This window comes from Microtus oregoni, unplaced genomic scaffold, assembly GCF_018167655.1.
Source record: "Microtus oregoni isolate MIOR12 unplaced genomic scaffold, Mior012 000045F_ref0000178, whole genome shotgun sequence".
In the NCBI taxonomy this organism is placed as follows: Eukaryota; Metazoa; Chordata; class Mammalia; order Rodentia; family Cricetidae; genus Microtus; species Microtus oregoni.
In genome coordinates, this window is record NW_024543219.1 from 3,124,664 (window position 1) to 3,139,124 (window position 14,461).

General features: G+C 40.9%; 1 protein-coding gene across 1 annotated transcript in view; it reads left to right on the top strand.

Moving 5' to 3' along the window:
* The window catches only part of Micu2 (mitochondrial calcium uptake 2), a 92,031-nt gene that overhangs the window by 21,345 nt on the left and 56,225 nt on the right, over positions 1–14,461 (top strand). Inside the window, exon 2 of the mRNA XM_041633964.1 lies at positions 13,583–13,721. Within this exon, the coding sequence (XP_041489898.1) occupies positions 13,583–13,721 (139 nt within the window). The remainder of the gene's footprint in view (positions 1–13,582; positions 13,722–14,461) is intronic.

Consider the following 14,461-nt stretch of genomic DNA (forward strand, 5'->3'; position numbering starts at 1 on the left):
TGTGTTATATAAGAATAAAACAACAGTATGCAACACACAACGCCATTTTCTCTTGCTGTGCTCAACTAAGCAAAGCCTTCTCTCCTGCTTCAGAAGAAGGCTGGAGTACCATCACTGGACAGACAGCACTGAAATGCCAGGGAGGCGTTTCCAGTACCCAGGGTTTCTGGGAATAGCTTTTGTCTCCTTGGCTAAGGCTCTGTCTTTCTGTAGAACTTATCATGAGACATCACTTGCCCAGTGAAGATTTCTGATTTAGTCTGGGGTGTTTTGTTTCATATACAATAAAATCTCCTTCATCCGGAACAAAGTAGAAAATGTGTAATGAGTGAAAATTTCCATTCGTAAAGTTTTTTCTAAGAGAAAATATTCAGTCACAGCACAGAATGTTCACAAGCAAAGCAATTTTACTTCACTCAGATTACTACCAATTCCAAAATAAAGGCCCCAAATGAATAGGTCTTACTTACTGTATTTTGTCTAATGCAGTGTGTCTGTATTGGACATTCTGAAAGCTGTAATACTGTAAGAAAGGCCCTGTCTGTTCCCACTTTATTCTTGAGAAACGTGGACACCAAAGAATGTTCAACAAAGAACAGAGAACTTACTTTTTGTAATTTGTCACTTCATGGATAAAAAATAGAGACAGAAGGGTGAAGCACCTGTTGCTTTAAAGGCAATAAATGAGTGAAATGTTTTAACAGAAGTCATCAGCTTTCAAAGATCTCTTTTATCCAGTTCCCATCACTCACTGCTCTTAATTCCTTTGTCACATTTTTTACTGCATTACAAGTAATCCTTGAAATCCATGGAGCATTTTATATATAACTAGAACCATGTGGATGGTTTTCACATGTTCATATAGCCCCAAATCCCCGCAATTTTTTTCTGTTCCTTCTTTCCCACATATTTAGTCTTAGATGCAGGTTTGAGGAACAGTCCTCGGGGTGACGGGAGGAATTCCACCCCCATTCACTCACCAGCTTCCACCTAGCAAGTCTCTGAACAGTCTCTCTAGGTTTAGGGTAATAGAGCCTCCAGCAGGCCTGAGCCTTTGATCTCAGCCTGCATTCTATCCCCCACCCCGCCCCCTTCCCTAGGAACCGGCTCCTTGGGCAGCTGCTTTGCAGTAGAGCCCTCGTTATTTATATGTAACTGTATACACTGGCCAACAGAGTCGATTTGTAGAAGCTCCTTATGAAACGTCATTCAGATAAAGAGTAAGATTAGTAGTGTTTATTCCATTCCTTCTGGAATAGTTCTGTTTATAACAAACAGGTTGGAGTAAGAAGGGACAAAAAGTTCCAATCCCCCAGGTTAATTGAGTTCAGTGCTGATACTGGGTGGGTGTGTGGGCACAGCCCAAACCTGCTGCTACCTTCATTTCTCCACATTACAGTATAAGGAAATATGGCTCTGATTTTGTTTTTAACATTTTGTTTTATGGGGCTTGAGAAGGACATACTGTCAGGGAAGCCAGGGGACAGCTCGCGGGTGTCAGTTTTCTCCCTCTGCCACGTATGTTTTGCAGATTTTATTCAGGCTATGGAGTTGGCAGCAAGCACTTTTGCCTACTGAGCCATCTTGCTGGCCTTTTTAAGAATCTTCTTAGAACTTCCTCTAACCCCATACTGTTGCTTTTTGAGGGCATGTGTGTGTGTTTAAATAAGTTTTAAAATAGTGAATCCAACAATTAAGATACCAGATTTGAAAACTGATTTTAGAGGATGAAAATTGATCAGTCTTCCCTGCGGTCTTATAAAATTATTGAAGCATAGAGTACACACATACAGGGCAGTGAAAAAAGGTATTTTTCTGTGTTCTTAGGTTGACTAAATCCCTTTTCAGGTATTACTGTATCTCACCTGTGGTCTTCTGAGTCCATTGCCTTTCTGATTGCTTAATCTTTCCATTCTCTTTCAGAATATGGTTCCATTGTCTTGTGCTGCCCTTGCCTTAATCTGCCCCCCCCCCGAATTTTGCATAGGTACTACCTTAGATTCTTTTTGTTGTTGTTGTTGTTGTTTTCGAGACAGGGCTTCTCTGTAGCTTTGGAGCCTGTCCTGGAACTAGCTCTTATAGACCAGGCTGGCCTTGAACTCACAGAGATCCATCTGCCTCTGTCTCCCAAGTGCTGAGATTAAAGACGTGCGCCACTGCTCCCCAGCTTAGATTCTAGCATAAACAGACATTCTAGCCAGTTATGCCATTTGCCAGAAGTGATGTTTTCTGATGCTGCCTATCTTGATCCTCGGTCTCTTTTATCTTTGCATTAAAATATCAGCTGAAGAACACAGCAGTACTACTAGCGTCTGCCATCCAGTAACTGAGCAGTAGAGGATTTGAGAGGTGGATGACTTAGCTAGGGACATTTTTTTGACCTAAATGTGCTTGGAAGTTCTCCCTGTGCTCAGGTTAAAGCTTGTTAGATCCAGTAGGGGTGTGCCTCTCAGTTTCATTTGTTCTCTCAATTTGGGGTACCTGCCAATTTAGCTTCATAGTTCCTAAATCAGCCACAAATATAGTCATTTCTCTCCCAACAAAGTCATAACTGGACAGGACATGGGAGGAGAGGGCTGACATTGGGCCTTCTCTGAGACATAAAGTAGGAGGGTCTGCTCTTTTCTTGGCTTTGCCCAGCCCTGACAACACTGGTGCTGGCCCATAGGAGGCCTTTGTGCAAACCAGAAGCAGATATACCTTCGTCTGCCCCTTACTGCCCCACAAGCCCAAGCTTTAGTAGGGGAGTCCCACGGTTAGTGGCCTGTGCCTGGCAGCACCACCATCTGAGATGGCTGAGTATTTCACTGGCACAGGCAATTGTTCTCCCTGGAAGAAGAGACTCTGTTCCACCAGGCTTATCCTGAAGTTTCAAACACAATTGTTACTGTTTTGCAGGTCCTTTAAGTCAAGTTTAAAATCTTTAATTGTAGTGTCACTGTTTACTTTCGGGTTTTGGTTTTTTGGTAAGTTGGGAACAGTCAAGAACTTACCTATCTCATTAATTTGTAAATTTTTTAAATGACCTTTTGCTTTAATTAAAAGTTGTCCTCAAGAAAATACACTGTGTTGTTTTGTTTTGTTTGGGTTGAAGAAAACTAGCATGTAGATCTGATGGTCCCAGATTTTATTTCTTGGATTCTTCTCTAAAATAAGTGGATAGGAAGGGAAGCCAGTAACACCTGAGCTTCCAGCGCCCTCCAAATGCTGATCAGGGTCCAGTATCTCTGAAGCAACCCTGGTGCTTAAGGATTTTAGGCATGAGCAGCAACATTGGTACTGAAATTTATATACAAAGTACAATGCTTAAAATTAAGAGTTTGTTCTATGGTTCCTACTATTTTTGTAAGCAATTGATTTAATCCTAGGATATAATTTCAGTCATGTTTTTCTTGATTATCTTAAATCCCAAATCTGTGTGTCAGCACACTGAATTTTTGCTCACAAAGATTCTTTTTCTGGTGCCTCGTTATGACAAAGAATGAACTAATAGTGAGCTCTTAAAAACTGTGTGTTGACATTATTGGGAAGATGAAAGCGTGTGTGCCTTGTGATTTAGTTTTATTTGACGTGTAGCAGTTATTCATGACAATGTAGAACTCTGTCTACTTGTACTTTTCCGAAAGACGTTCTGTTTTCACTCATAACTCTAATCATTTGCAGTTTATATAAGCAAAGCCCTGGTTTGTCTATAGCGTGCACTCTACAAAGTACTGTGGCTGTCTCATGAGTCAGCCAGTGATGCTGACGTCATATAGCACAGTAGATTGTGAGGTCTGTCATGTTAGTGAATCTTCCAGATAATTCTGGCTCATTTGTTAGAAGGTATTTTTCTCATAAAAGATTTACATTAAGTGCTTTTAAGCTATCGTTCTCATCCTCCTACATTTTAAGCAGCATTTTCTGTGGCTTCTGAAGGTTTTCCACATATGTGCATAGGGGCCATTGGGTGGCTCTGGTAACCTTGCCTGGCCCAAACTTTCGCAGCAGTGTGTTTTTATTCTCCCCTGCCACACTGCACTGCTCTCCCTCAGCTGTTTAACGTGCTGGACTCCAGCATTTATATGGTTTTTCAGTGTGAAATATACATTCTATTACTTAAAAAACAAACATGTGGGATGATGCATTCAAAGACGTATTGTGCTCAGTAAAAAACGGACTGTATCATGAAGGCTGGGACCCAGGAGATATTTGTGTGGTATTTACATATATGTTGTTTAGTCTTTGGGACTGGTAAATTTCAATATGTGGGGTTTTTATTTGCAATGTTTTTATAATAAAGTTTGAAAACAGGGCTGGAGAGATGGCTCAGCGGTTAAGAGTACTGCCTGCTCTTCCAAACGTCCTGAGTTCAATTCCCAGCAACCACATGGTGGCTCACAACCATCTGTAATGAGGTCTGGTGCCCTCTTCTGGCCTGCAGACGTACATGCTGACAGAATACTGAGAATACTGTATACATAATAAATAAATAAATAAATCTTGAAAACAATTACAGCAAAATAAAAATTTACAAAAGTTTAAAATGAAGTATATAATAGAAAACGTTAATGAGAAACACTTTACAAATAGTTCAGACTTAGTGTGTAAGAAACTTAAGTATCCCACTCCTTTCGTTTAGATTCAGACATTCAAAGAGATTTACAACCGTGTCACACTCTTATCAAAATAAAAGTGTGGAGCTGGACTCTGTATAAAATCTGAACAATTAAGAATTTCCACTGGTTCCTTTCTACCACAGAAATGATGTGCCATCACTCTGGTTTAGTTCATTTTGTTTTTGTTTGTAAAATTAACAGTGTCTCAATATCACTCTGCCTTTTACCTTCCCAGGTCCCCACTTCTGGGAGTTTGTAAAGATTGAACATCTGTCCAAGAATTTAATATGTGTATGTGTGTGTACGTGTATATGTATGTATATATGCATGTATATGTAAATAAGTGTGTATATGTGTATGCATATATACACACACACCATCTGACTGAGGTAGTAGCAAAAAAGTAAACAGGCAGGCAGATGGAATGTCAACTATCATTAATTTTGCCTACCACTTTGGAAATCATTGTAAAGAGCTTTGTGTGGCTCAAAGGCTATGGGCCTGCTACCCCATGGAATTTGAGGGAGGGGGACTGAATTCACTGTACCAGACCATTCCTGATGTTTGCAAGCATTCATTTTCCTGCATGACTTCTTAGCCGTGTCTTCTAAGACAGACACATAGCCTGTCTCCGCCTCCCTACAGAAGGGGTTTCAGGCATATGCGACCATAGCTTGCTTGTGACAGGCTTTTTAATCCAGCCAAAGCAGACCTCAAGAGACTCTGTAGCTCAGCTGATCAAGAAGCAGAAGGAAGAAGGCAGAACTGCTTACCAGTTGTTGGTTTGGTTTGTTTGCATTTGTTTTTACAGCTAGCCTCTCTGTCTTGAGCATGAACATCACTTCTTGTGAGATTCTGGCCCTGAGGATCACTGACAGGACATTTAAAACATTTGTCCTGTCTCCTCTTTCCTTCATAGAACCCAGGAGGAGGGGCCTATGGGAAGGTTTGGAGGGAGGAAAGGGAAGGGAGAAATATTCTATAATCTCAAAGATAAAATAGGAGCATAGTAGTATTATTTGTTTTACATACAGAAGAAAACAGAATTGTTATTTCTTTAAGGCACATGTAAGTTTTCTCTACCTTACTCTTTATTAGTGATGGACTTACTAGAACCCAGACTTGGTTCAGGTGTCATAGCATACTCCAGTTCCCATGAATATGAATCTGTGGATGTTAATATTTACATGAAACTCAGTGTAAAACGAGCATTTATAATAGGATGTTTTCAGTAACTAAATAACCAACTTTATTGGATCTGTAGAGTAAGTGTAAGTGCTGGGTCATGGTATGAAACATCCTATTTCTTCATTTCTTTATAAGCCCAAGTATCTTTATATGTGATAGCTATTGGATATATTAAGGAGGAAAGTCACAATCTGTGATCATTGGTATTGGAGAGATCAGTTGGTAAGTTGCAAGCTGTATAAGAATGGACTGAGGTCAAGTCCCAGAACCCACATTTAGAAAGCTGGGCATGATAGTGTGTACGTATAATCCAGTATTGGGGAGGCAGAGACTAGATGATCCCTGGGGCTTACAGGCTAATCTGCCTAGCCAAATTTGTGATCACCAAGCCAGTAAGACTCTCTGTCTTTAAAAAAAAAAAAAAAAAAAAAAAAAAAAAAAAAAAAAAAAAAGGTAGACAGCTCCTAAGGAACAGTATCTAAGATTTCCTGACATCCACACAGGCACACACAGTTGTGCTTCTACACATACACACAGAGAAAAAACTGTGGTTTTAACAGTATAACTGCTGTTGCCTTCTGTACATTTTTTGTCATGTGCTTCAGGGCAATACATTCAGCAGGCTCTGAAATAACTACCTGAGCATGGATTCGTGAAGATTTCTAACTAGTACATACCCATACTACACTCGGCACCTGTTTTTCTCAGGTGCAGTTTTGACATCTGTTACACCTCCTCTTCTCAGTCCAAACCGAGTTGGTTGTGCTTACTGAGTCTGCAGACCACTTTCTTTGCCTCACTCATTTATGAAATCCAGCCTGCTGCAATCATACATCATCAGAGACAGAGAAGACAGGAGACAAGAGGAAGGAAATCAGTACCGAAAGCAGTATGGTTAGTTTATGGTATTGAAAACAACAACAAAAAAGCCACCTTGCCAGGCGGTGGTGGCACACACCTTTAATCCCAGCATTCGGGAGGCAGAGGCAGGCAGATCTTTGTGAGTTCGAGGCCAGCCTGGTCTACAGAGCTAGTTCCAGCTACAGAGAAACCCTGTTTCAGAGGGGGGAAAAAGCCACCTCATATATATGAGGAAGAGGAACAAAGAAAAATGGGTGAAGTGAACTCAGGCACATGAGATCAGGCAAAAACAGACAAAAGGAAGGAGTGAAGAAACAAAAGAACCTGACAGGGAAGAGTATGGCTTCCCACCAAAGCCTTCTGCAAAACTGTTTAAGGCCTAAAGCACATCTCATGGTCTGGAACTCAAAAGCTGTGATGCTGGTGTTTGCACAGAGCTAGAACTAGATGTTCCCTAGATCTTTTTAACTCTTAAAATTCTGGGTTATACCATTACTGAAGAAACCACATACCTTTGTTGTAAGATAGGAAATTAAACTAAAACTGGGCTAGAAACTTCCTTCTGCTGGCAAGCTTTCACCTTGTCAGAAGGAGCTATGCATGCTATTGGGGGCTAAAAGGCATCCGTCGGTGGTCCGTGAGCCCTACAAGCTACAGTACCAACTTGCAAGGCAATGCATGGCCACAGGTATTAATGGCACAAACATTATGGTGGTAACCATTTGCTTCTGCTGGATCTGAAGCCTGCTTCACAAGGGAGATCTTATTCCTGACACTGTAAACACAGTCAAAATCCTATGACTACAAGTTCCTAGAGTACTTAACCACAGTTGTTTACATAAGTTGTTATGGCATCAAACTGCCTTTAAAATATTTTTGTTTATACCCATAGACAAATACTATACTCAACCTTAATCAGAGACGCTTCTCTTTGCAAAGGACTGTGGTGAATACAGAAACTCAGGACTGTACAAATAAGTGATGACCCAACATTCAGGCTTCAACAGTGATGTGGAATTCCCCCTCTGTATGCTGTGATTACCATTAATGAATAAAGAAACTGCTTTGGACCTATAGTAGGGCAGAACTTAGCCCTTAGAACTTAGGGAAAACTAAACTGAATGCTGGGAGAAAGGAGGTGTAGTCAATGAGAAGCCATGGAGTTGCCGCCAGAGACAGATGTGCTAAAACTTTGCTGGTAGGCCACAACCTCGTGGTGATGCACATATTAATGGAAATGGGTTAAATTAAGTTGTAAGAGTTAGCAAATCTAGAGCTAATGGGCCAAGCAGTGATTTAAATAATGTGGTTTCTGTGTGATTATTACGGGAGTCTGGGTGGCCAGGAAATGAACAAGCAGTCTCCTACAACAGAGCATTTATGCCACCATCTCCATGTCTCAGAAAACAAGAAGTTTCGGAAAGAATATAAGAAGGGTTGCAAAATGCTGTCTTCTGTGTATGACACAGCTATTACAAATAGATTCCACAAGGCAGAGGTTAAGCCAGGTGGTGATGGCACACAGCCTTAATCCCAGCACTCAGAGGCAGAGGCAGGTGGATCTCTGAATTGGAGAGCAGCCTGGTCTACACAGTGAGTTCAGGATAGCCAGTACTACAAAGAGAAATCCTGTAACAACAACAACAACAACAACAACAATAATAATACAGAAATCTTAAAATACAGCAGAAGTTATCTGTGCTAAGTGTACAAGACTGAGCCTGTCATCAGTCATGGATGGAGAAGGTTCACACAGCTGAACTTTTGGCTACTAGTAAATTTTGGGGAAGGGCATTGTCTTCAATTTTGGACCCACAGGTGAGCCCGCCAGGGTAAAATGAATAATTTAAAACTCCTGGTCACACAGATGGCCCTTGATAACTCAGTGTGTAGCAAGACCAAAAAGAAAAGAAAAGAACTGAATGTGAGAAAGGCAGGTTTGTAAGGAAAGGGGTTGATGGGAGTGGACGGGAACTAGTGGGGGTGGGAGCCACCATAGCATGCACGTATGAAAAAGAGCAAGTTTTTCAGAATTAATAAAGAAATCTCAGGGCTGAAGAGAAGGCTTAGCAGTTGAAAGAACTAGCTGCCCTCCAGAGGATCCGGGTTCAGTTTCCAGCACCAACATATAGCTCGCAACTGTCTGTAACTCCGGTCCCAGAGAATCCAACATGTTTACACAGACACACATGCAGGCACCTAAAATAAAAATAAATAAGAATTTTCTAAAAAAAACAAAAATGTGGGTGGTAAATATCAACTGTACTTCTGTCGTACACAAAGCAGCAGCTCAGTGTGCTGCTACGCATTAGAGTAAGCGGAAACGTCACTCCCAGGCTTGGTGGGCTACTTAAAAACGAGGCAGAAAGAATTCGGTTGTTATAATAGCACATCCTTAGAAAACCACACAGTAAAGCATCTTTCTCCTCTTGGTAATATCATAACTGACTGAATGTTGGCTTTATTGATCTTTGAAACCATCTAGTAGGTTTGAGATTTGCTCAGAATAGTTATGAATATGAAGTAAAGCAAAATAAAAGATGAACACAATAAAACTGGCATTGGCAAGTCAATCCAAATTCTATAAAATAACCATAAATGTACAATACACACAAACTGCACTTGTGAGCCTTCAAATTTTTCTTTTAAAATTTGGCTACTGGTTGATAAATAATAACAATAATAATAATAACCCAATCAAAACTGTGTTGGTATCTTAATTTGGAAAGTGATAATTTCACAAAAGTCCTTCTCCCCTCCCCCCCCCCGCTTAAATTTTATAATAGCAAACAAATCTATTCAGGACATTCTACTCAACTTAAATTTGATATAACCAGGGAAGGAATGCATACTAGTTAGGAAATGGGCATCATTTAGCTTTGGACTTAGAGAATGGCCAGTTCTAGTCCTTTCCTTTGTTAGTCTCTAGACTCTAGCTTATATCCTCATCTTGGATGAAACCTTCTGCACTGCATCTTCTCTCACAGGAGCTGCTATGGGAACGTGTTGGAGACTGAGGTTGGTGCCATATGGGCTGTGCCGTCAGTTACCTACTGTGTTAATCTAGGCAAGCTGGCTGACCTTAACAATCCTACATCCCTTTCTTTTAAGGGGTGCTTAAAAGAAAAAACTGGTTCCAACTGGGTATTTTGAGGATTGGAGAGAACATGCTTATAAAGATGCTCCCAACCTGCCTTGTGCATCTTACTCACTAAGTTATCTACTGCATTGCTGCTGACATTTTCTGCTACACAATTATCCCCTTGGTTCATTTGCATTCTGACTCCTACTGTTTTTCTGAAATTAGTAGATGCTCAATTAAGTGTTGAGCTCAGAGGGTAAAGCTATGGGAAGATTGGTAGTAAGATGGGAGCTGGGAGCAGCCACTGTATACCTCACAGAAGAAATAACGGGCACTGTTGACTGCTGACAGCAGAGTTCTCAGTCTCAGTGAGAGAGGCAGTGGAGAGGATACACAGAGGTTGGATGCTAATAATGGGAATTGGAAGGCTTTGGGCTAGTAGAATGGGTTTGTTTATACTAGGGAGTAACAGGAGCTCAGAAAGCTACCGTACCAAATTAAACTGTAAGGGTGTTGGTAGAGGGTATTGAAGGGTTCCAACCACTGCTGGTGGGGAGTCATGGTTGTAGTCATATTTGGAGGTTATTTGTGGGCGTGACCTACAGTTCTGTGCAAACAAGTTCAGAAATTAACTAGTAGCCGGGCGGTGGTGGCGCACGCCTTTAATCCCAGCACTTGGGAGGCAGAGGCAGGCGGATCTTTGTGAGTTCGAGACCAGCCTGGTCTACAAGAGCTAGTTCCAGGACAGGCTCCAAAACCATAGAGAAACCCTGTCTCGAAAAACTTAAAAAAAAAAAAAGAAGAAAAGAAATTAACTAGTAAAAAGATTCTTGTTACCTTTAGCTAATAATATTGTTCACTAGAAAGTAATTTAGCCAAAATGTAAGTAGATGCAAGCAATCCAGTCAGCTATCCAGCTCCATAAAATGGCACTTCTTAAAGGGTTGGCTCTTCAGAAATGTGACTCTGTGAGTGAAAGGGTCCTAGAGACAAAGATTGTATAGCTCTTGATGCTGTTCTTAGAGACTCATGGAAAATGATAACTGTGCTTTGGAGCACTTGATGCTCTTCATAGAAACTCATGGAAAATTATAACCATGGCTTGGATCACTTGATGCTCTTCTTAGAGACATGGAAAATGGTAACCTTGGTTTGGAGCGCTTGATGCTCTTGGAGAGGCCTGGAGCTGGATTCCAGTATCCATGTCAAGCATCTCACAGTTGTCCGTGTCTTGAGGGGATCTGATACCATCTTCTGGCCTCTGTGAACACCCACACATGTGGCATATGCACACATTCACATTGTTTTTAATTAAATAAGCATTTTAATTAAAAAATGATAACCACAAGATAGAGAAACTTTTAGAACTAAACCTTCTAGAGAAAAATACAGTATCTTTTACACAACTTGCTATGAAAGAGCAGCCGGTTTGTATATTTACTTCCTACATATTAGTTAAGACCAGGAAAAATAAGATCGCTACAAGGAAGAGGACAGCCAGAAAACAAGAATGTAAACTGCCCCTCTTTAGAAGACCAGTAGACAGAGGGTTGAATAAAGTAGTGGACTAGATAATTGGTTGAGATGTGAAAAGAATTTAAACAAAAAGAAATATCAAAAAAAAGGAAAATTTAACAACTTTGATACAGAAATTAGAAAAGCACCAGTAGTGTCTCAGGGTTTGAGAGTGTACTTTCTCTGATGTGATTATTAGTTTTGCTATTTTCTTAATAGGCTATAAGTTAATTAGCTATATGCCTTTAAAAATTCTTCTATATAGTCACAACACAGTCTCATGTTTAGCCTCTTTCTGTTCTAATCCCTAGGCTTTGCAAATGCAGGTAGGTTTCTGGTTTTGCTACAGCCCACCCTCCCATTCCTGGCCATACACATAAATTCACTGTCAAAGCACATAGAACTTCCTCAGAAATTAATGTTTGTCCAACTTACCACTGCTTTTTCTTTGGTAAGCAAAATGATATGTGTATATTGCTATGTATAAATGCTGATGTTTTGCTATATGTGTGTGTATGTGTGTTTTATATATAATATTCAGAAATACTACCATAATTCCATTTTCTGATTGCTAGGATAAGTATGATGCATGTAATTAAAACTTGCCCCTAGACTGGGTTATAGGTCAGGGTAGTGCTTTTCCCAGCTTGTGCAAGGTACTGCGTTCCCTCCTCACCTTTTTTCTTTTATAGTAACAGTGTATGGACAAAGTAGCATTGATGTCCATTATGTTGTGGGTATGCTGTCTGCACTAAATAGAATGCAGAAGGAGCAAAACTGGATGTTTAGCAAGCCTGTTGTCTACTTCAGGGGAGAGAATTAGTTAGGAATTCACATCAGCCAAAAGAAGTCTCTGGTGGCCTTGAATATGAAGAGATATAAGCAGCCAGAATTCATTTTTCTTCCATTTTGGTTTGTGTAACAGGAGGAGCGGGCTAATTGTCGTCCTGGCCACCCAGCTATCTTACACCCGAAATAATCACACAGAAACTCTATTCATTTAAACACTACTTGACCCATTAGCTCTAGTTAGTTTCTTATTGGCTATTTTTTTTAAATATTTATTTATTATGTATACAATATTCTGTCTGTATGCCTGCAGGCCAGAAGAGGGCACCAGACCCCATTACAGATGGTTGTGAGCCACCATGTGGTTGCTGGGAATTGGACTCAGGACCTTTGGAAGAGCAGGCAATGCTCTTAACCTCTGAGCCATCTCTCCAGCCCTCATTGGCTAATTTTTACATCTTAATTTAACCCATTTCTACTAATCTGTGTATAGCCATGTGACTGTGGCTTACCGGCAAGATTCTAGCCAGCACTCGTCTCAGGCAGGAGATCCATGACGTCTCTCTGTCTGCCCTTCTTCCCAGCATCCAGTTCTATTTACTCTGCCTACCTAAGTTCTGTCCTATCAACTAGGCCAAGGCAGTTTCTTTATTCATTATCCAATGAAAGCAACACACAAACAGAAGGACCTCCTACATCAAGTTTGAGTCAGCAGTCACTGTCTATCGCCTGTGTGTCAGGGTAAATTCCAGTGTTGGTGCTGAGTATGAAAAGTAGGTGGTGTGTCCTGGAGCATGCATAGCCCAGTGAAAAGGATACCGCAGGAAAGCAGTGTGGGGTGAAAGCAGCACAATATCATGTCAAGGCTCCACATGGGTGCCAATGTTGTCAACTGCATGTCGCAGTCTGCCCAGCACAAGGCCCATCTGTGTGTAGGAAGATGGCATGGGAACCCGAGGCTGAATGCCTTGAGTGGAGCAGCAAGCACAGGATGTTTCAGCACTGTCCTCCAGCTGTTGGGAAGGCTCGGCTCTAAGACCTGAGAGACTCCAGCACCAGCAGCATGTGCATGTCCTTTCTGCATGGTGCTAGTCACAGTTGTGTGAACAGAGCCCTCACAGGAGAACATCTGTCTTCGCCACTCTCTTCCTCACCATGGTGACAGTGGCCTTCTGCTCCTCCCGAGAACAGGGCTCACTGACTCCTCCTGTGGCCTCTGTCAGTGTCCCTTCAGAGGACTGCTTTGTCTTACCTAAGGACCCTCCTGCCGCCACTGTCTCCCATTTGTGCTGTGTCACTTCCCGCCATCGCAGTGACTCTACACATTTGTGAATGTCATGCTCCCGTTGAAAGTAACTTCCCTCCAATTAGTCTCAATTGGTATTTTAACTCAGTGTCTAAAAACGTAGGGACTTAGTTGATATTTATTAAATGACTACTATAAACTTTGGGGCTGTGAGATCTCACTCTTTAAAGGTAATTCTAGAGGTAACTGAGTTTGGCAATGATACTGAAAAACTTTTTTAATTATTATTTCTTTTTCTTTTAGAAAAATGACGTGGGATCAGTAGAGAAACTTTCTCTACGTAAACAGCGGTTCATGCAGTTTTCATCCCTGGAGCATGAGGGAGAATATTACATGACACCCCGAGACTTCCTCTTTTCAGTAATGTTTGAGCAAGTGGAGCGTGAGTGACTTTTTTTTTTTTTTTGTAAACTTAAACATGAGCATTGAAAAACCTGTTTTCAAGATTAGTGACAGCTTTTTTGCATTTGAATTATCACCATTCTGTGTTTTGTGTATTTTGTTGTTATGATATGACAGTTGTAAACTTTCATATGTATTTATCTTAGAAGTAGTTGTTTTGTACGGATTTTTTTAAATGAAAAGTAAGTGTTTTTAAGATGCCACTAAGAAGATTATTTAATAATTTGGCTGGATATTATTAGTTTTTTGTGGAATTAAGGTTTTAAATTGAGAGGAAAAATAAACTAAACTAACTATTAAGGAAAGCCATATATCAGTTATTATGTCATTATGCTGTAAGTAGAAAAATTCTGAAAAAATATAACCAAAAATTAAAATAACAAAGGACAATGACTTTATAAACAGTAAGCTCACAATTATACCACAATGGCAGAAACCCTAGGTGTACCACAGGAACCAGCTGGGCTCACCCCAACAGACTGTGTGTGCCACAGTGCTGTGAACCTTCTCGTGCTGACACAACGTCACAAAATGCTGGCTTCTCAGTAAGTAAGCTAATGGACAGCAGAAGTGTGAGGGCACAGTGCGGGGCAGTCAGCAGGGTGGAGTGCTCTGGGAAAGGCTGACCAGGGCAAAAGCAGGTGAACACTCTCAAGAACCCTAGGGACAGGAAGTCGTCCCCAGTCACTGGAGATGGAGAGCTTGGGGCATTTCTTGGAG